The sequence below is a fragment of the Xenopus tropicalis genome, chromosome 5 (assembly GCF_000004195.4).
Source record: "Xenopus tropicalis strain Nigerian chromosome 5, UCB_Xtro_10.0, whole genome shotgun sequence".
NCBI lineage: Eukaryota > Metazoa > Chordata > Amphibia > Anura > Pipidae > Xenopus > Xenopus tropicalis.
The window spans coordinates 77,461,302-77,485,261 of record NC_030681.2 but is presented as its reverse complement, the minus strand read 5'-3'; the positions used below and the strand labels follow the sequence as shown (position 1 = coordinate 77,485,261).

At 37.6% G+C, this 23,960-nt stretch overlaps 1 protein-coding gene across 1 annotated transcript in view; it reads right to left on the bottom strand.

Moving 5' to 3' along the window:
* Window positions 1-265: 265 nt before the first annotated feature.
* wasf1 (WASP family member 1) overlaps window positions 266-23,960 on the bottom strand; it is a 36,249-nt gene continuing 12,554 nt past the window's right edge. The window contains 8 exon segments of the mRNA NM_001102747.1: window positions 266-2,285; window positions 3,746-4,365; window positions 5,325-5,504; window positions 6,590-6,768; window positions 7,528-7,645; window positions 9,171-9,324; window positions 13,746-13,880; window positions 15,850-16,010. Of these exon segments, the coding sequence (NP_001096217.1) occupies window positions 2,128-2,285; window positions 3,746-4,365; window positions 5,325-5,504; window positions 6,590-6,768; window positions 7,528-7,645; window positions 9,171-9,324; window positions 13,746-13,880; window positions 15,850-15,982 (1,677 nt within the window). The 5' untranslated portion in view covers window positions 15,983-16,010 and the 3' untranslated portion in view covers window positions 266-2,127.

Here is a 23,960-nt window from a genome sequence, read left to right as displayed (position 1 = left end):
GGTAATTATTTTTTTTAACAATGAATTATTTGATTAAAATTTATGGGAGATGGCCTTCCTATAATTTGTAACGGATTCACAGATAACATATCCCATACCTATATAATCAGAAGGGAGGGCTGAAAAAGAGCATGTGTTACAAAGTGTGGTATGTGTTATAATATAAAACTAAACTACATACAGCTGTGCCTATCCCAATATAAAAAAGTATAAGAACGTAATGTTTGATATTTAGAACCTAAAAAAAAAAAAACAAGAAATAATGTCCATTTAAAATGATGAATTTATTAAATCAAACTGTTCTTAGACAGTTACATAAGTTACACAGAATGTTTAAAATAATATTTCACATGGATTTTATTTTTTTTTTTTATTTAGTATACAGGCAAAGAAGTACCATACAACATGTACATAAAAAAAACTTAGCATTCATATAAAGCCATAAAAAAAAATACAACCCTGTTTCAAAAAGTTTGTACACTGTATTAAATATAAATAAAAAGAGAATGGGATGATTTGCAAATCAATTAAGTTAATTTGACATCAAACAGTGCAAAACCAACATATCAAATGATGGAACTGAGAAATTGTATTTTTACTTAACTATATATATATATATATGCTTGTTTTGAATTTGATACCAGCAACACATTCAAAAAAGTTAGAACATGGGCAATGAAAGAACTAGAAAAGTTTTGTAATGCTAAAGAACATCTCACCAGTTAGAAGCAGGTCAGCAACATTATTGGGCATAAATAGAGAATCCTACAGAGGCTGGCTCTGTGAAACTCTTTGTGGGCAAATTTTAATGTTCCTCAACGTAAAATTACAAAGAATTTGGAGATTTGATAATATCACATATCATCATCAGAATATTCAGAAAATCTGGAAATCTCTCTTTATGCAAGAGACAAAGGCTAAAGCCATTATTGGATGCCTGTGATCTTGGGGACCTCAGACGCACTGCTTAAAAACAGACACTATTCTATAGTGAAAAATTACTGCATGGACTCAGATATACTTCCAAAAACATTGTCTGTGAACACGGCTTGTTGCCGTATCCTCAAATGCAAGTTACAATTCTACCATGCAAAGATGGACTGAGGCAAAGCAGAACTGCAAGACAATGCCAAAGTGCATTCTGCACTATAACAGCAAGGCTCCATAGTGCTAAACTGGCCTGCCTGCAGCCCAGACCTGTCACACACTGAAATAATTTGGAGCATATGAAAGGGAAAATATGATAAAGGAGACCTTGAACTGTTCAGCAGCTGAAATCCTTTATCAGGCAAGAAGTGAATATTTCACTTTCAAAACTACAGCAATTGGTCTCCACAGCTCCCAGAATGATGTTAAAAGAAGAGTTGATGCAACACAGCGGGAAACATGCCCCATACCATAATTTTTTGAAGCATGTTGCTAGGATCAAATTTAATATAAGCATATATTTAACAAAAAAAAATAAAATAACATTTTTCAGTTTCAACATTGAACATTTGATATGTTATCATTGTACTATTTGCAATTACATATATGGATTAAATGATCAATCATCCCAATCACTTTTTACTAATATTTTACACAGTGTCCCAACTTTTTTAGAAACAGGCTTGTAGTACAATTCTTTTGTTCTTCATTTCTAACATTTTAAAGTATTTTCTCAGTGTAATGACCTAATGTATAGCAGTGGGATTTGACAACTAGGTTGTAAAAACAATTCTTTTTAAATTAAATAAGGCTCATTTTAGTTAGATACAAGCTGCCCTTGGAATTTCAATCTCCGGTTTCCTTCATTAACTTAAAATTCACAAAGTGCACAAGTAGTACATTAAAAAAATAATAACCTTCCTATTCTACAACTTGACAGCTGCCCAATTGTAATACTTAGTGGTCTATTGAAAGATTACAGTCCTCCAAAGAAGTGTAAAAAGCCACTGAAAAATGTCAAGATTTCTAGTTTTACTGTAAACTAAAAGTACAAAAAAAAACATGATTTAGTCTGGTGGTGAAAAGTAATAGAGATACAAAACACTAGAAATAACCAAACATTTTCAATGGACAAGCACCACAGTTTACATCTGCATTCCAGTTTGTAGTTTATATCTTGAGCATTTTCTATGCTATATTCTATTCTAGCCATTCCACCTCATCAAACTCAGAATCATCTTCTGAATCACTATATTCCACAGCAATGCGCCGCGAGAGGATAGTGGCTACATCATTTTCAATGCGTTCGTGTTTAGCTTCTTGTTCACGCTGTTCTTCTACTTTGCGAAGTTGAATTCCTGAAACAGTCGCACAATTAATTAAAATATGACAAATCACCAAGCAACAACAATCACGTAGTAAGACTAGGTGAAAGACAGGTAAGTGGGCCATATCAATCTACAAAGAGATAAGCAAAAATCCTTTTATGTATAGGACTATAAATGGGTGCATATGGAACACACCAGTCTGCAAAAAAAAAAAAATATATATATTTATATAAATGTATTTATTCACACGAGTACAGTAAAATCTCTATGTATCACCTGGCATTATCACCTGCAGCAGTTAATTCAAGCCTGATCAAATAAGATGATTATATAAACTTATATATAGTGACATTACATAAGTTTTATGACTTGACATTCACCTAGTGAAATGGGACAAGGAGGCCCTGCTCACAAGAGCTTATACCTCCATGCCCCTTGTTTGGTTTATTTGGAGTAGCAATGTTTATACTGACAGAACTAAAGTCTTAGCAATAAATATGAATTATACATTTTCAGCGATTTTAAAGTTAATCTGTAAATGTTTTTCCTCCCATTCTGTTCTCTAAACAGAATATACTTTTGTTCAACATGAGCTTAATGAATAAGGCTTATGCTGAACATAGATTTGTACTTATTATGAGAATAAGTATGCTTTTTTGTTTATGTTTGGTCCTTGCAGGTAGGTAAGTAAATGAACAGTATAGGACCCCCTGCCTCTACAGCCTACATAAATCTTAAAAGGCTGCTGGCTGCTCCACTTCAAAATGATCACCCCTTCTCAGAGTTCTGAAGGGCAGGAAAGCAGCTTTGGGATTAATTTGTGTGTTTGTTTCTCACTACGGCTAACCTTGCTGCTTCCCTACCCTTCAGAACTCAGAGAAAGGGTGATCGTTTTGAAGTGGAGCAGCCACCTGCTGTCTAAGATTTGTGCAGGCTGAAGTCTGTGGAAGTAGAAAAAATGGGGAAATGAAGGGCAGAAGATTGTACAGATTGTAATTAAAGTATATTTAAGATGTTTCTTTTTCAGAGCAGTGTACCTGATAATGGGATTTTATTTTTGACTTTACATCCCCTTTAAAATCCTATTTGGCCCATTTAGCTCAAGAAATAACAAAAATCGTTGATTCTGCCTTATTAAAACAATAATTAAGATATATGTTCAAGGCCTATTAACTAAACATGGGAGTGTACTGCCTCTCTTACACTGACAAAACTGAAACAGACCTGACTACTGTTACATAATGAGCTTTAATCAGAGCCCCTGGTGCAAAGACTATAAAGAGACAGATACTGCTTTCAGTTACAATTACATTTACCAATACCTTTAAAAAACAAACTTTAAAATGAATGCATATTATATTCCATGCAATTTATTTAAACGTGCAAAAACACTTTTAGGAGGATGACTGAATGTAACAGTGCCACTGTATTATTAGAGCCATTTAGTATTAACAATGAAAAGTTATGTCCATTAAAAATTAAGTACCGACCTTTCCTTATTGCTTCCAGAAGTACACTTCTAGCATCACTGATGACTGGGAGTGTTGAGGGGTGTCTCTTAGGCTCAGGGGCTTGTGATGGTGGTGATGGAACATGTGAACCAGGTACAATGGAAGCAACAGGGTGGACTGCCCCACCAGGGTGAGAAAGAGGTGGGACTGCAATAGGGGAAGAAGGACGCATTCCAGGAGGAGGTAAGGGTGGAGGAGGAGGTGGTGGGGGCAGCCCTGCTGCTTCTATCTGTGGAGCTGGAGCATTCTCGCTGATCTGAGTAACCCGTGTAACAGGAGGAGATGCTTGTACAAGTGGAGGTGCTATAGGAGGTGGAGCTGGGTGGAGGACACCAGGAGCAATCTGGAGGGGTGTTGGTGGAGGAGGGACAACAGTAGTCTGAATGGTAGTTGTAGGTGGTGGAGGTGGTGGTGGGATTGGTGGGGGAGGTGTAGAAGATATTGATGATCGTAATGAGGAAGCCGAAAGAGCAGATGGAAGGGGTGGAGGTGGTGGAGGTAGCGGAGGAGGTGGTGGTGGAGGAGAAGGGCTGGCGAAGCCTGGTGTTCTGCCCATGGCTGGAGACTGTGGTCTGTTCTCATTTAATCCTGGTGTTGCACTATGATGTTAAAAAAATATAAGAAATATAAGAAAATATTTACCAATAAACTGCAGTAAAATAACAGTAACATTTGATAAACTATTTTTCCCACACATTATCTAACTAAAATGAAGTGGTGCATGTTTTGGTCAGTAGTTTAGCTCTATGCAGAGCAAGTCACTAGTCTCACTAGTCTGAGTTCATGCTGAGTTTGTACTAAAACACCTGTATTGTTAAAACTTCACAGCAGTTGTTTTTTTGTTCCAGGTAATAAGTAACCTGCTCTCTGCACCAAGCAGTTGGCTCCGCAATATATTGGTTGTGCAGATTTGGCCCTATGACTGTTGGGAAGCCACAGTTGTTCACTACAAACGACAGAACCATACACTCTGTGCAAGATTCAGGTATGCAGAAAAACCATGACTTAGATACAATAACTCTTGCCTCATGGTTATTTGTGGATTTAGTGGTTCTTTAAAAGTGGATACTTGCAAGAGCAAAGAGTGAGGTTTATCTTTACATAATACTAGTGTTAGCAGTGCTGCCTCAGGGGTTCTAGCTGCCTAAGGCAGCCAAGTTAATTCTGCCCCCTCCCTCAGCTTTTTCGCACCTGGGGCATGGGGCACATTACTATAGGTCTCTGCACTACAAGAGGTGAAATTAAGTTACCAGGAGCAACATTTTGCCGCTCTTGGTAATTTGCCGGGTACTGCTGCCTGAGACGAGTTTCTCAACTAGCCTTATGGCAGCAGCACCAGAGTGTCAGTTTACTTAGTACTCAGAAAATATGTACCAATATTTTTGGGCAGATTTATCAAAATGTGAGATTAGAGCTCGCCACAGAAATATTAACCCATGTTTTATTCATTCCTATGGGATTTTTATACAAAGTTTTTCTGTGGTGAGATCTAATCTCACATTTTGATAAATCTGTCCCTTTGTGTATAACATTAAATTGTTAAAAGCAACAATTTTACCTAATAATTTGAGGCATTGCTTTTCCATCCCCAGGGGCATGCACTGGTGGAGGCGGTGGTGGTTCATGAGGTCTCACCAACACCCTGTCTTCAACTCTGTTTAGAAGATCATTCATCTGACTGAATGGTAGTGCTGCAAGTGAGAAGGGTCCATCCATGTTTTCACCATATGCCTGGGGCCTAAAAAACAAGTATAAACAGATATAACATTTAATTTGTTAAGCAAACAACACAGTTTGGATGCATTTCATAATAAATGCTAGTGTTGCATGGCTGTCTTTTACATGATAAAAAAAACAAATGTCTATCACTACTGAATGTGTCACCAAATGCCCCTAGTAATGAAAGGCACGCTCAGTTTAGGTGAGGCACCAACCCGATGACTAAGATTTTTGAAGCATATTGAAAGGATCTTATCTGGGCCTCACAGCACATGAATGGATCTCAAGTGAAACATTGCATTGGACATGCACTTACACCACTGCATTTTCCAACAAGATTACCTACTCTGCCCTTTACCAAAGCAATCAAGTGTCAAGTTCCAGACGTATAAGCAGCCCGTGTAATGGTCAAATAGCAAGTTAAGTCTAATTAACAGAGAAACATCAGTATACGCCACTGAACACAGCAAACACAGAATCCTGGGTAATACTTGCCAGTTGATAGGAGAGGTGGTACGGCACACAAGTGTCTGTATATGAGCAATGTGCCTTTTGCAACTCTATTTTTAATCAACCCAGTCAGTATGCACTGCACCAGCAGGGACTAGTGTATTTACCCACCATCAAGGAACAGCTCTATTTTCATGACTACAGCAACCGAAATACCTCATCTAAATGTTTATAACCCACACCACAAGTTAACAGGCAACATAGCTTAGGGGTGGCAGTTCTTGCTATATCAAAAAACAAACCAGCACTCCAGAACAGGTCAGGAACCTTTTACTACCTTGTATAGACAGACCCTGTAATGAGCACTTAAGGAAGTAAGGCTGCTGCATGCATTCATATAGAAAAGAGAGCTCATGAATTTCAGAGTAATTTTGCAACCAAAATTTCAGCAGTTCCATTCCCAAAATGGACTCAAAATATTTGTCGTAATTTTTCTTTTAAAACTGATTTAAACGTATCCGTTTCTACAACTGATAAGGATAGAAATGTTGAAATGTACCTTATATCTATGGCATATTGGACTGCTTCAAGAAGCACGGTATACAGAAGGATAAATTACCATACATAAAAGACATATTTGCAAAGCAGACAAACCTTGCATCAAAATGAGAAGCTGGCCCATTAGCAATTTCTATATGTTTATGATGAAGATGAAGGTCTACATCGTCCTCAGCCAATTCCAATCCCTGAGCCAACTTCTGCCATTCGCGACGTCTGTCATGGGGAGCCCGAGGCACTTTTTCTAGTTCATAAGGACGATCAATATTCTTTTGCTGTAAGAAAGAACATCATTTAGAATCCTGACTCAAACAGTGGGCAATAAGAAGAGCAATATTTATTATCTGCTAGCACTTGGCATTTTCTTTTTGGCACTAAAATACAATCTGCAGCTGCTTTGTTTTTGGTTTCTACTGGTGATGAGTGGATCAGAAATGTTTTAATCTGAACCTGACCTGCCTCCAAACCAACTCCCCTATAATGACTTATTATGGATGGGATCAGCCACCACAGGGGAAAGGGTCAGCACTTTATCAACAAAGGGCCCAGCCAGAAGCATAAGAAAGGGGGCTGGTCCCCACTGCTAAACTGCATTTTCAGGTCCCCCAGAACAGCAGAATCACTGATGATCATTGACCTGCGTGCTGCTCAGTGGCAACTGCACCCTCTGTAGTTACACCACTGGAACCTGTTTAAGTTTGACCTGCCAGAACCCCACCTTGCATTCATCTTCATAGCCTCAAACAGCCCAACCACTACATAAACAAATGGGTCCCATGGTTTTGGGGGTCAACCCACAGATGACTAGTTTCTACATGTCCCTTAACAAGGGAAAAACAAATCTTGAATTATTTACTAAACAATTAAGGGGCATATAATTGCAATGTTATGTTCCCTGACAGTGGGTATATACTAAAGAAAACAAGAGCTTCTATAGCACAGCACTAACACAATATAGTCATAAAAATGGCAATCATATATGACCAATACAACAATTACAATTCTATAGAAAAAAAAAAATCTCAGCGACATACTTTTTGCTTTCTCTTTTCTTTCCGTTTGTCTTCTGTATCCTGCAACATCTTCTCTTTCCATAAGTCAAAGAAGTAGGATGGATTGGTATAAAACTTTAAGCCCTCTTTGCCGTCATCTCTGTGACAAAAAAAAAAAAATAAAAAAAAAATTAAAAAATTAAAAAAAAAAAAAAATCTGACGTTGTGAGCAATAGAACATATACGGACAGCAGTCACCATACATAAGGGGATTATAACTAAGGGGCATAAGGATTTGCTAAATATTTTACGTCAAATAGTTGTCAACTTTGGCTTTAAAAGAAATGGAGTATTTGATGAAAAATTAAAAAAAATTAAAAATGAAACGGTATTACAGTTATTCAGTATATTTATGAGGGTGCATATAATTTTTCATGAACTACGAAGCTTTGTAAAGTAAAGTGTAGCATAGTTTAGGAGAATGGGGAGGTATATTTTTCTAAATAATTTTGGTGTATGTATATAACATACGGCACAAGCCCAATTAAATAAACATCCTCAAGAAGGGAGTATACCCTGTATGATATTCCTAGGGACATATAGCTAAATCAAAGCTATAAAGTTTCAAACAAACACAATTAAATCAAAGCCATCAGGATAATATAAGGAATTAAGAACTTGATAGAATAAAAAAAATGTGATGTGATAGAAATTACACACAACAGATTTAAAGTACAGCAAATTATATCAATTTAATTGGCATATTTAAATAACAGCTATAAACTAGTGACATCTGTTGGATGCCATGTGCTGTGCTCTGTGTTAAGTCTTTCTTAGTAAAAGAACACAGATTTTAACTAGTGAGATTTGATGAGTAAAAAAAAAACCCCCCAAAAAACAGAAAAAGAATGAAATAATAAAATATTCATTTATTAAGTGCAACTCTTGTGGCTACAATAATGCTGGAATTATGGGAATTATGAGCTTCTTGTAACGTTTTTTTTTTTTTTTTTTTAAAAACATGTTTACAAAATTGTTAATCTTTGTGCTAAAATGGTGTTCATAACAAGATGTATCAGTAATCTATTTAAGACTCAACACTCTGCTTAGCAGGGACCTACTTTCCGGTCTCTCTCAATGGTTTGTGTTAACATTTTGATGTACAATTTCTGTATACGTATTTATTTACGTGCTTTTTAAAATCTACCTTATGTGCTGTATTGTAAAAACGTTCACTGCTGTTTCTTAAAAGCATTTCAAAAATATATTTTATGTAAGTATGGGTGTAAACATGTTGGGAGATTTAACATGCTGTGTAAATATAACAATAATACAAAGCAAAATAAACCAGGGAACATTTGTGGTTCAAAACTTTCAGTTAGAATTGTAGTGGTGCCAGGGACTGGGGCTTAATGATGCAAATTATGTTGCACTAGGGCTTTAACAGGCATGGCAATACTGTGTCTGGCTGTGGGTATACGGTGGTGGCAGGATCTGTATGTAATAGAATAAAGTACTTGCCAGACTGTGTATATTATCTATACACACACACACAATCTGTGTATTTGGTATTTTGGTATTTGCCAAGCCTCAGGGCCAAATGCAGCAAAATCCCATGCATGAATGGACCAAAAGAACAAAAACATTTACCCAGAACTTGTACATACTTGCCAGATTTAACTCACCTGTAGGGAGTTAATATATTAAGGGGTGGAGGATGTTCACATATTTCATAAGTTTCATGAAGAGGAATGGGCAAGGTCTTGCGGTGAAACAGTTGCTGATCTTGAATAGTTGAACTCCGAAACGCTTTTCTCATTGTTATGTCCTGCAAAGACACTGAGAGATAACCGGTATTGTTAGTATAGGAATTAATATAGCATGAAAACATTACAAAATGCAATCTTCAAACGGGCAGCCTTCTGTTTAATTTATATGCGATAACAGTGTGCAATCAAATAAACCATGCAGGTTCCCTCAGAAAAACATGAGTTAAGTGTGTAAATCAACATAGTATTTGACTGTATCTCAAAAGAAAATATTTAATGTTGAAGTAGCACTCTTAAAAAATTAAAAAGGGTTGTTCAACCAATGCATTCTATTTCTGTGACACATTCAGAACTAGTTTGTGCAGGTATGAATTAAATCAAGTCTGAAGTTACCAAAGCCAGTGGCAAATCAAAATGGAAGCGTAATTCCATTTTTGTGCTCATGCAGTTGTGAAACCCCAGGAATAACTGGGATGCCAGGGGACCCTTAAAAGCATACCAAAAGGCTTTTTCATCGGGTAAATATATTTCCTGATATTTAATTGAGGTGTTAAATAGAAACTAGGCCTACAAGACTCAGATTCTGGGTTCATACCCAAAAAAATTTAGACAAAGAAGGATTTAACTGTAAAATAATTGTGAGCAGCTTCTAAAACAGCATAATTGCACTAGCATGTGCTGAATAATTCTTATTTAATCTACAAATTTCTAAATCCTCATACATAATGAACGCCTGCAAAAAGGTCTAGTGTGATTTCCTTGAATTTGCCTTTTATAAGAAAAATAGGGCACATTAAGCCAGTGAGTTTCTGCAGTAGAAATTCTGAATGGATCAATTGACTCTTACTTAATGGAAACATTCAACTGGTTCTGATTGATAACGCAATGAAAGTGAGACCTATTGACTGCATAGGAAATCAACTGTCTTATGAATATGTAACACCACCTGCCCCAACCTCCTATCAAAAGCACCACATAGATCAACAGCATAAATTACTGTATTTCAAGAGAAACACATTTATTATCAAGGTTAATTAGTACACGACTATAAAAAATGTTGGCATTAGCAAGTGCTCTACAATTTATGCAAGAAAAAAATGAGCTGAATACATTTTACAATGTTTAAGGTTAAAACAACACATAAGGGGCAAATTATCCAATATGCTATAGACAAAGCTATTAAAATGAATGTGTCCAAAGCTGCCCATCGAGCACTTTGTTTAAACTGCAGGCTATAAGGAGGGCTGTATTTGGCCTTTGGCCCCCAGTAAGGCATCTTTGGTTTAAACTAGTAAAAATTCTTACAATGTGTACATTATACAGCAAAATAAGCAACAGGGGTTTAAACTCCTTAAACTTTGATTATTAGCCCTAAAGCCTGGCACTATGTAAAAAAGGGTGATTTAGATTTTGTTAACTCAGTGATTTCCAGCTGAGTGAGCAGGTTACAAAATGTTTAGAAATGCCCTCATTCATAGCAAGGGCAATCACCCATGCACACAAGTACACTTTAGTGTTATGTCCACTCTAGGGGACAACTGTTGCTCAAAATGCATTAGGTTAGGATTATTGAGCCACAATAAATAATGTGCACATGCAACTTAATGAGGGGCAATCCAGGGCATTTTGATAGCTGACTGCAACAGCTAGAAATCCCTGAGGCAAAAAAACCCTGAAATACCACCATGTGCCACTGGCCTAAAATACTACATACAATAGCGCAGTATAATACCTAAGTAGCGAACATGACATATAAAAGACATAAAAAGCAAGAGAAAATAATTATTAAATTCACAGAAGGCTTTACAAAGAGTGGCAGAAATGCAAGAGAAATATATAATAACAGAAAGGAGGCCAATCCTATTTCAGACGAGCAAAGTTACTTTTCAGTAGTGCACTGAAAAAAAAACAAAATACAAAGTAAGCTATAAATCTCGAGAAAATGTGCAAAACTATGCTAAATCCCATTATTTACATATACTGTGAAGGGTAGGGCAAGACTTGTGCATGGCTCTTAATTTCAGAAAAAAACCTCGATCTAAAACATTGCATGAGGTCTGCTTTTCAGCACAGAGAAACAGCTGCTTCCTAATGTTTCCCCAACAGTTGCTCCTTAAATACAACAGCTGCTGTTGCCTCAAACTATATTAACTCTGGATTATTGGATGAAAACTCAGTATATGCATTGTTAAATTAACCAAATCAAGGAGAGGCAGGAATTTTCTGTTCATTTGCCAACAAAACATTTAGGTTGCACAAAAAAAAAAAAAAAACATTGCTGGAAATTGTATAATATTTTTACATGTATTTAATTAGGAAATGTAGTTTCCTACTGGGCAGCCATTGTTATTGGAAAAACACACTGCTAGAAGACTTCTGTGTCTCCTTCACCCTATACAGTCTATTATTGTGACAGATTCATCTACTTCCACAGGCATCCGGAGCACACAGCAGTGTGTGACATATTAGAGTGCCGAGGTTATCTTCTTTTTGTGATGTTGTGCATTCCAAAATTGTTCTCTGATCCTATAATAAAAATATTTTATCCGAGCCAGACTCATACAGAGAGCACTTAGTCACAATATAAAATACGCAGTTTCTATTTTTAAATTTTTTTTTTTTTTTTTTTTACTGGAAACAGATACACCTGAACATTAAAGCTTAATCCACTCCACTTTCCTGATGCATGAAAGCAGTTCTTAGATAACTGAGATATTGTTTAAGGGAAAGCTTTGTTCCCATCATATAGACCAGGGATCCCCAACCTTTTTTACCCATGAGTAACACTAAAACCTAAAGAGAGTTGGGGAGCAACACAAGCATGAAAAATGTTCATGAGGGTGGCAAATAAGGGCTGTGATTGGCTATTTGGTAGCTCCTATGTGGACTGGCAGCCTACAGGATGCTCTGTTTGACAATACAACTGTTTTTTATGCAACCAAAACTTGCCTCCAAGCCAATAATTCATAAATAAGTACCTGCTTTGAAGCCACTGGGAGCAACATCCAAGGGTTTGGGGAGCAACATGTTGCTCACAAACCACTGGTTGGGTATCACTGATATAGGCAGTTGGGGGGGGGCATTTATCAATGGTCATGTTTGATTTTTTTTTCCTCGATTCGAGTTATCTTGTGCTCAAATGTCTGGTATTTAAGTCCAAAAAAAAACAAAAATTCGAATGTAAAAACTCGCATTTTTTTCAGTTTTTAGAGCTCATAAAGTAAAAAAAAAAATTTGAGATAATTCAAGTTTATTCAAATGAGTTTACCTTATTAATAAATAAATGACCATTCGATATGCCAGTTTATCTGATTATGAAAAACAAACTTGAATTCACAAATTTATCCAAGATTGATAAATAAGCCCACTAGAGTTATAAGCAAGGGTTATGCTACCCGAGACATCTATGGCCCACGGTGCTTTCATGCCATTCTCTTAGCAACCATAGCATACAAGCATGGTAACCCTTGCACCAGTATAGAATAAGGCAATTTTCTATTTAGGATTACCCAATAGCCCATAATACTAAACAAGTATATTTTTGTGAAAATTATTTATTTAGATGAAGCAGGGTTTACATATGAGCTTGTTTATGCAGTATATTTTATAGAGACCTACATTGTTTGGGGTTTTGCTTAATTTATTATGAACATCAACTGACCTGTAAAGCATTTATTTAATGTATGTATTCATAAACAAGCTGTGGTGAAACTTTTGGAAAATAAAAATAAAGTTTAAAAAAAGAATAGGATCAGGGGGCCTACAATCTAATGGGGTTAAGGGTACTTGAGGAACAAAAGCAATATGGAAACAAATTGGAAGTTAGCACAATGACATTCAGATTCAAATGTGATGAAATTACATGTTAATAAGCATTGATTTTCCTTCTTAGAATGCAATGATGTAGGCTGCCTGTCCCAACATTATGAACAACACATTGAAAATTTTTGTACAAGACACTTTAGAGATTTAATTTTTAGTGAGAAGTACTAAAGTATTTTACATGTTTAAAGCCACATTCATTGGAAGACTATTTAACGCAACAAAACTGGCCATACATGGGCCAAGTGAATATTAACCGATGAAACAATCTGCATTCCTTAATCAGAAAAGGTGTACAAATCATAATCTTATTTTACCTGACTACCATATACCCCAAGGAGTAATAGGGTCATTGTAATGTAAGCAGATAAGTTACATGGCATTAAGCAGGACAGGGCATTTTATCCACTATACATGGAATGGTACTGTAATGCTTTCCTTCATTGTAATATTAAATGCAATGGAATGTGGAACTCCACATGACCTATTTCATGCGCTGGCTACAGACAATAGCAACTGTTCAGCTGTGTCAGCTTGTCAATGAATTGCCTGTCCTTTTAACAAGTCATTTTTTTTATTACAGTGAAAATTTTCAAATATGCACAGGCAAGATATGAAGCAAAGAAAACAAAACAAACAATATTTTGTTAAAAGCCATAGAGAACTTACGTTCTTCCTCTTTTGGGTCAAGCTGTGTTACACTAACAGATAACCTGTCTACACGTTCTTGAAGAGAGTTAACTCGGAAGGAGAAACTGTGTGCCTCATTAAAAAGTTCACCAAATATATCTTCTGCATATTTACCTGAAACACAAGAACAATGCATTACACATCAACAGTTGCTTCAATATTGATACCACAGTTAGCATTCTCTAGAAATTGTTTTTTTGTTACTCGATAAATATTAACACTACCTTCTATTCATTTTCCTGTGTATATATACTGTTTATTGCTGGAAGAATCTTCTGTGCCTAAGATTCTAGAACTAGAGCCCTACATCTGGGGACCAAAGGTAAACAGAGAGGTAGGCTAATAAACACACTGGCAAACTAGACTGTTAATATAATTTGGTCAGTCAACTGATAAGTGTTACTGGTGTGACCAATTATTTCATCATTTGTTTCTACTATTTTTACTACTAAGTATGTTATGTTTCCAGTGTTGTAATTTTTTTTCCCTTTTTTGCTTTCTTTTCTGTACCATTTTCTAGATAATTAACAAAGTGTTAAATTGAAAGAAACCTTCAGACATTCAGCATTAAAATAGAAAATCAATGTTAACTGCAAAAACGCATAGTACATAAAACAACTTTTTCAGGCTCTGGCTGGTCCTTTCACAAACCAACCATTTTTTGGTAAAGTGCATGTTGGGTAACTGCTTCTTAGTATCCAACCCATCCCCCTTTCTTTACTTGTCTACTAAGTTTAGTGTACTTTTGCAGTTCGGTAGTTTGGAGTATGTTGTTACCCTTTTGAATTCAAGAGAATATGTACTTTCCAAAAATATATGGTTTTTTGAGATTTTTTTCTTTATGGTAAGGCGGCTTTACAACGCATAACATTATAACAAAGCTTAAGTTACCCAGGAAAATCTTTCTGTATTTCCATTTGGGGCCTCAACATTCCATATATATGGGAAACCCTGTGTTAGTTTTAGGATGTTTAATCATGGTAAATAAAGAAAAATACGGGCCATATGATGCTATAACCTGCATGCTTTAAAGGACATGGAAAGGCAAAGTCACTTGGGGGTGCCAAAATGTTAGGCACCCCCAAGTGACTTTAATCGCCTACCCTTTACCCCGGGCTGGTGCCCCTGTTGGGAGAGAACAGCACCAGCCCGGGGTACCTGCAGCGCTTCCTCCTTCCTGTATCGCCGCGCGCACATGCGCAGTAGAGTGAAAAGCCGAACTTTAACAGAGAAGTCGGCTTTTCACTCTACTGTGCATGCGCCTAACTCATAGTCACAGCTTAACGAAGCAGGAAGGAGGAAGCACATCGCCCAAAGTGCCCCGGGCTGGTGCTGTTTTCTCCTAACAGGGGTATAAGCCCGGGGTACAAGGTAAGCGATTAAAGTCACTTGGGGGTGCCTAACATTTTGGCACCCCCAAGTGACTTTGCCTTTCCTTGTCCTTTAAGGGGACTATATACCACATAATTAGCAGAAATGATAACCATGCATATGAACTATCATGGCTTTCATTTGATGCCTCCACATGCCACATACTTTGGTAAACATAAGCATGCATGTGGCACTAAAATGTTAATTCAGAAAACATTCATGGCACTGGCATTCCTATTTGGCATATTTAATGGCACTAATGATATGTAGGATATAAAGTGCAGTAAAGTAAAAGTTTCCAGAAATGTCACTGAAACCTAAGTTTAGGAATAATTTGCAGTTGAAAAACATTTGCAGCCATTTTGGATTCCAGAGAATAGGTCATTTCCAAAACTATATGGTTTTCTGGGATGAACTTTAGTTTTTGTTGCTGTAACTCCAAATAAAATGCATAAATGTGTTGATTTTGCAATAGCTGAAATGTAAGCCATGATAGTTCCTATGCGCTATTTTCATTTTGGGGCTTCATCTTGATATCTGGATGACATGTAGGGTATAATATCCCTAAAAGTGCAATGTATCAGTGATTTCTAAAAATTTTCAGAACTCTATGTGCATATATTTTATACAGAGCGACAACACAAATATGAGCATAAATACAAGATAAGAGCAGATTAACAACAAGCTCCTAAACATGTATAAAGCTACTTACTTAGACTACTTAACTGCCTAATTATATTGGCCAGTGAAATGTTAGTAACGCATTCCAGTTCATTCTTGATTCCTCTGGGAAGAGCAGTATGGCACAAGTGCCGAGGATCGATGTTTCTTTTAACCAGAGGCATTCTTTTTCAGAGCCGGGCACCAACACATCTGTAAAAGACAAAACAGGTTTTTAGCTCCCACTGTGAGATGGCAAGTATAAGCAGGTATTGCTGATTTTTATGTAGTATTAATGGCAATTATTGCACATTAGCCATGGATTTTCACCATATTTTGACAAGTCTGTATGTAAAGGTTAGACTACAAATGTTAAAATATTAATGAACGCTCCTCACAAGTAAGCTTTGTATATATATATATTTTTGTAAATAAATAACATTTTGGAAGGAACCTTGGAATCAGAATTCATGATAGAGCTTATTTTTGGTACCATAGTACAGCCCATTTTAAGCAAATAACTCAAATGTTTAAAAAAAAAAAATCTCCTTCCACTCTTTGATAAAACACTACCTTGTGCTTGATCCTATCCAGCATATACTATTATTCTTGGGAAAACAATCCTATCGGGTTTCTTAAATGTTAACATTTTTTTAATAGACTTAAGACATCTAAATTTAGCTGACTCCCAACAGAAGCCTGCAGGTTGCCAATAGGTCTCCCTTTAGTAACCATGTGCATAGCTTTCTCCCACCACTGAAGCCTTGTACCCATTCCCCATGGCTCAACGAAGGGACAAACGAGAACCCGTCAAACGAGCAGATGCTCATTCCCATCATTTGTATACTCCTGTTTTGCAGCTATCCTATCGCTTCCACTGCACATTATAGTAGTATATCTAGCATGTCTTTTTGAAAGTGACTGCTGACCTTAGAACTAGTAAGAAACTAGTAGTTATCTGGAAAGTTCCAAATTTAGTTATTGCTTTTTATTCGCAATAAAACAATACCCTGTACTTGGTGTTAACTAAGTTAACATAAATCTATAAATATGGCAAAAAAAATCTATATTTTTTTTTAAATTGTTTAGTAGCATTAAAGGGAACTAATTGGGGGAGAATAGTCCCCCAGTACAGGTATGGGATCCCTTATCCGAAACCCCGTTATCCAGAAAGTTCTGAATTACGGAAAGGCCATCTCCCATAGACTCCATTTTAAGCAAATAATTCTAATTTTTAAAATGGTTTCATTTTTCCCCTGTAACAAAACAGTACCTTGTAGTTGATCCAAACTAATTAATCCTTATTGGATGCAAAGCAATCCTATACGTTTTATTCAATATTTAAATGATTTTTAGCAGACTTCAATTATGGAGATCCAAATTACGGAAAGATCCCTTATCCAGAAAACCCCATGTTCCCCCCCCATTCTGGATAACAGGTCCCATTCCTGTACCATGTTGGGACACAAGTATGTAGATGAGGCTTTGTACCAACTTGCTCTTGTAACGTCACATGCATGCACATAACAAATGAGCCATAAGGCTCTCAAATTAAGTGCATGGGGGTAAACAGACAAAGCCTGTACCTGGAGCTCCTCCCTGGTGTGGGAGGAACATTGCACACTACCAGTATTTAAAAAAAAAAAAAAAAAAAAATCTATTACCCCCAGCTCCAATAAGGGAAACAATCCCCCCCCCCCACCCCATAAGTGCCCTTTAAGGAATGGTGCTCCAAACTACAGTTCACTTATTTGGATGAGAATAAGGGGTGCTGCCCAATTGTTAACCACAAAGTAGGGCCTGAATCCAATTATTCTAAAAAATGTTTGTCTAAGGGTGATGACAAACAGCGACAAATCTCCCCCGAATGCTTTAAGTGATGTAAACAATAAGCGCTGACCATAGTCGAAATAGAATATATGTTCAAGAAAGGTCTTTCTCCAAAACCTATGCTATTTTATTAAACATTATACATTCTTTTCAGGTACAGTTTCTTTTAAAGTGTAAGTAGGCAAGCAGCAAAGGAGACAAAGGGAACAAACAACCCACACGTCCTTAAGTTATAGAATAGAACTCTTCTCCACAGCACTCAGAAAAAAAATTCCCAGCACAAAGCACTTGGGAAAGAAAAAAAAAAGATGTCTTCAAAGCACTCAAAGCATTTATTTATACTGAATACCTATTTTATACATTTTAGTTGCTCAGTCTAAAGCTCCCAAACCTTATCCATTATAGGAAGTGCTTCTGTGCTACAGAGAAGTGCCTGACCGCTCCCTAATATTATAGTGACCGCTACTGTTTTTTGTTTTAATAAAAATTCAAAAGGGGTAGGAAACTTTGGAAAAATGTTACAAATAACAAAAGCTGAACTATAAAGAAGCCTTACATTAGAAAAAATCATGTTACTATGTACACAAAGCAAGTTTAGCCAGTGGAGATGTGTAAGCATGCTTCCCACACAGTTTGGGAATGGCACAGAGATTCTAAATTGGACTGAGACCAGGGCATCTGTAGGCGGACATTCCAGTTTTTGTTTTGTTCTCCAGTGTTACTTTGGTTTTGCATTGGGGATTTTTGTCCTGTATGGCCTTTAATTCTTTAGTTTTTGGGGTTTTTTTACTGAAACAGGGCATCAAAGTATCTCCTTGGATATTGCAGCATCCTTCCATTATAATAGACTGCACTACACATTTATGTTGTTTCTAAGATTTTTTAAACCATACACCAGTTGGTTATGTTCTGAACCTGACAGATTTAGATGGTGGACTGAAAACTATATTTACATAGAGCAGTGCTGTCCAACTTCTGTTGTACCGAGGGCCGGAATTTTTCCAACCTACGTGGTGGAGGGCCGATAATGGAAGCCAGTTTTGACCACTCCCCTTTTTGAAACCGCACCCACTTAAAACCACACCTATGTTATCACATGACCATACCCATATTAATGGTTGTAGTACAGCAAAAACCTGCCATACTCTGCCTGCCCTACCCTGCCTGTGTGTGCCATACTCTGCCTTCCCTACCCTGCCTGTGTGTGCCATACTCTGCCTTTCCTACCCTGCCTGTGTGTGCCATACTCTGCCTTCCCTACCCTGCCTTTGTGCCATACTTGGCTGGTTTGTGCCATACTTGGCCTGTGTGTGCTATACTCTGCCTGCCCTACCCTGCCTGTGTGTGCCATACTCTGCCTTCCCTACCCTGCCTGCGTGTGCCATACTCTGCTTGCCCTATGATGCCTGTGTGTATGGCACACACAGGCAGCATACAGTGACACAATGCTGGCACTGCTCCTACAGTCTGCACAATAACTATATATTAAAAAACTTTTTAATTGCAGTACCACCTCAGTATATGTTCTTTTTGTAGTGTGCAGGGATTATTTGTGGGTTTCTACTGATCCTGAGGTGTGAACAGGGGAACAATGGGGGTGATTACAGCCTGAGCCTGAGGTGTGAACACTGCAGGGGGTGAACAATGCAGAGATTAAAAGGTGTGAACAGTACAGGGAATTACATATTTAAACAATACAGCCTGATTACAGCCTGAATCTGAGGTGAGAACCATGCAGGGGGCCAGTTAATCACAGTACTGATACCATTCAAAGCTTACACAAGAGTAAGCCATCAAAGCAGCCAGACAGGTGGGGGGCCACACAGAGGGGGGTCGCGGGCCGCATGCGGCCCGCGGGCCGCCAGTTGGACAGCACTGACATAGAGTATAAAAGGGCTACATTATTTATGTAGCGCAAGTATAAAGGTAAGAGACAAAAATCTAAAAGACATAAAAATGAGTTTGTTTTTTTACCAAAAAGGGGTTACACTTTTTTGGCTGCATCTGAGAAAATATATTTTATATACAAGTCAGATTTTAAGTCTATTTGTGCTGTGTTAACTCAGCATACCTTCATGAGTAGTATAAAGCAAAGAACAAAGTATAAAGGAATTTTATATTATTTAATATACAATATTAGATAGAAAAGGTGCAGTGTAGTGAATACAGACGGTGAACAACAGGGTACAGATATGAATACATAAATGGATGACAGCCCAAACTAGCATTTAGCAAAGGACAAACATATAGGATTTTGTTCAAATTGTTAAGTGGTCTGATTGTAAAGGATAACGAGAGAGACAAATAACCCAATCAGGAGGTTTAAGGATAAATTTCAGTCACATTTACCATGATGGAAAAATATTGATGTCATGTCTTGAGAGATTGTAATACAATTTAATTAACTAATGTGTTCAGCAAATTAATTCATGTTGACTCATTGTTTGGAGGTGGCTGTGCTAAAAACAGTGAAACTGGATAAGCATTAAGATAGGTAGGAAGGAAGATCAAGTAACAATGGTTTAATCCTAAATTCGAAACTCAAGGCAAAGAAAAGTCTGGCTTACATTGTCAAGCACTGACAGGTACTGTATCTGTCCGTCTAAGGGCTCTGGCACACGGGGAGATTAGTCGCCCGCGACAAATCTCCATTGTCACAGGCGACTAATCTCCCCGAACTACCATCCCACCGGTGAACATGTAAGTCGCCGGTGGGATGGTACACGTTGCGCAGGCGATTTCGGCAAATCGCCGAAGTTGCTTCGGTGGGATGGCAACTGATGCCAACTCGGAGAGATTAGTCGCCCGCGAACAGGGAGATTTGTCGCCAATTTCAGGCCAGATATCGGTGGGGCATGCCCCTCGTTTCCCCCTCGAAGTTAAAGGGTACCTATCACCATAAAATTGCTTTCCCACCAGAGATGCAGGCTAGCAGAGTCTGCACGCCGGTTGGGGGAAACAACCTGAACCTGACAGATTTAGTTGGTATACTGAATATAAAAATAAACAAACAAACAAACAAAAAAAAAAAAAATAGCCCCCCTACAGGGTTAGGCTGCCCACATACTAAGGGAGCTTCCTCCTGGTGCGGGCGGCCAAGCGCTGGCAGGGAGTGGTTTTTTTTGTTTGTTTGTTTTATTTTAAGAGAGCAAAGTGATAGGAGCCCTTTATAGTCTTGAATATGATGCATTAAAAAAGTGCAGTGTGACACATGCTAGGAGAAAGTCTCCAGGACGATATGCCCCTAAAGGCCCCCATACACGGGCCAATAGAAGCTGCCGATATCGGTCCCTTGGACCGACTCGGCAGCTTATCGGCCCGTGTAGGGGCAGAAACGAGGGGCCTGGCTGACCGATATCTGGCCTGAAATTGGGCAGATATCGTTCGGGCAGGTTAGAAAATCCAGTCGGATCGGGGACCGCATCGGCTCATTGATGCAGTCCCCGAACCGACTGCCCCATTGCCCCAGGGCCAAACGATCAAATTCACCTACATGCCTCCCCGATATCGCCACCAGTAGGTGGGGATATCGGATGAAGATCCGCTCGATTGGCGACATCGCCAAGCGAGCGGATCTGCCCGTGTATGGCCAGCTTAAGTCTCACAGCAGCTTGCATTTTATTGCAATGTCATTTCACCTCAGTGGAAAGAATTAAGGAGGCAGTAGGTTTTCAAATTGCAACTTGACAGTGCAACCTTTTTTTCCAAGGCACTATCTATTAAGCCATTAAAAAAGTACAAAAGAACAACTTTGTTTACAATAGTTTTCTCCTTCGTTGCCATGGATGTTTAAACATTAAATATTTATCTTTTTGCCGATTTCATTAATGAAAAAATAGATAACAGATACATAGAGCAAAGTTCCATTATTTATGAATCTTTATTGCACAGAGATTAAGCTGTGCTCTCATGTTTTTGGCCCATTTCAGCAGGCTGCTCTACAACTTTATGTTTGATTTTAACCTCTTGTCTGCTGGGTCTCTTTAATCACATCTTGGCATTTGTTACCAGAATGAGAAACAGGTTAATTTGCTGCCACAAGATTGATCACAATTGCAGCAAGCAGGCAGGGGCCATTTTGTGGACACTTATCAAAGAAGCATTGCATCCTGCCAATATCTTGTTTCTGTGCCAGTATGGGGGGACCTGATGCCCATGTCCATGCACTGGTTACACAATGAGATGGTGAGGAGGGAGGGGAATGTGACGAGTGCAGCAACATCTAAAAAGTTCTGAATTGAAAGTGAAAGTAACTGTCTGCCACACCTCTATGCCTAAGGCATAGAGGCGGGGCAGGCAATATATGATTGACAGCTGGGATTTTTAAATGCTTTTATAATGGGTATGGATGTGGTAATAAAAAAATTATTTTGGGTTTCATGTTTAATTTGAAAAGGGCTTTTATTATGCAGCTTTTTATGTCTGGGTGACGGGTCCACTTTAATCAACCAACAACAGACACATATAACTAATAAAAAGTTACAGTACAGATATATATTTACAGTACATACATCAGAATAAGCTGGGACTAGACAGATCTACAGAGCACAGCCTGCTCTCACACTCTCTGGTTCTGAAATCTGCCTGCACCCAGGCTGACGCAATGGCTTCAAAATGTTGTAATAAAAAAATGTTGATAAGCTGGATAACATGAGTAAAAGATGTACTGCTACTGCAAATCTATCTGATCTTGTACCATACATGGTGAACAAAGATTTCAAAGTTTCTCTACAATCTTAATTTGTTGAATAAGGTAGCATGTTTAAAGGAAAAGTAACACTAAAATGTTTTAAATGAAAAAGCTATTCTACCCTGCACCAATAACTGCCCTATCCTGCAAACCCCTTAGTATTTTGAATGCTTTAAAGATAATACCTGTTAAAACTTCCTGTGGCTTCCTGTCAATTGAACTAAGGAGATACCGCGAAGGAAGGAGCAGGCATCAACTATATGACGATCGATTGATCGAGTCTAGCCTGATTCCTTCCTATACAGAAGGAAGGCTAGACTCTATCAATTGATCGTCGCATAGTGATTGCTGCTCCTTCCTTCGCCATATCACCTTAGTTCAATTAACAGGAAGCCAAGTTTTAACAGGTATTTTCTTTTAAAGCATTCAAAATACTAAGGGGTTTGCAGGATAGGGCAGTTATTGGTGGCGGGTAGAATAGCTTTTTCACTTAAAAAGCGTTACTTTTCCTTTAAAGCCTTATACTTTGTGGCATCAATTACATCTTTCAAGAAAATCTTTTGCATCTTATTGTGCCTACATGAACACTCACATGCGAAAAAAAACTATTTTACAGTTCTACAGTACTCAATGTCAAAAAAATGAGAGTAAGAATTTAATATTTTTTTATATTCCTTTGCATAACTTAGTGTAGGGCTGGCCATAGTAACCAATCCCATCAAGATCTACTACCTCCACACTGTAGCCAGGCTCATGTTCATACAATTTCATGGAAAAAAGTAATTTAGTTAAATGTGACTATTGCTATATTTTATTGTATGACTGCTATTCATTAAAGTATTTTTTTTATATAATCTAAACAGGAATAACAAACAAGGAGGGTGATCTGATGTAGCAGTTTATGAGCAATCCTCAATCCTTTTGAGATGTATTGGTCATCACATGATACTACACTTATAAAGTGATCAAGTATAAAAAAAAATATATGGGAAAGTTGTTTAAAATTGCATTTTATTTCATTAGGCAAAATTATTTCTCTTTTCTTTCATTTAGTGGGCATTTCCTTTAAATGCTGTAAAAATAGAAAATATGGCTGACTGAGTCATTAATCATACATTTTTAAATAATTCCAAGAATGGGATCAGGGATGTGTTCTGCACTGTCAAATAAGGTCAGGTATCCCTGGCACTATTGCCTTAAAGTGATACTGACAAAAAAACAACTTTTTAAAATATGAATCTACATAAAAAGTTGCCTATAGGTCGTGTTGATCATTTTTTGCTGATATGGCTGCTTTTGTAAGTAATTGTTACTTGAAATCCCAAAACCTGACTGTTTTGCCAGCCTGACTGTCCCTTCTCAGCCTGTCAGTTATAGCTTCTAATGCTAACGGCCTCCTACTGGACAAATATGGCAGCCCCCTCATAAAGGAACATGGGGGATCAGATAGGAAATGTAAAAGCATTGGGCAAATACTTTTATGGCAAAATTATAAATAGCATGCAAAGACAATGTTATGACAGATGTAAAAAAGGTTTCATCTGTTGTCAGTATCTCTTTAAATAATATCTTAAAGGGGTCCTCTCACCCAAAGAAATAATACCAAATTTGTATGGACCTTACATAATATTTAAGAGTAAAAG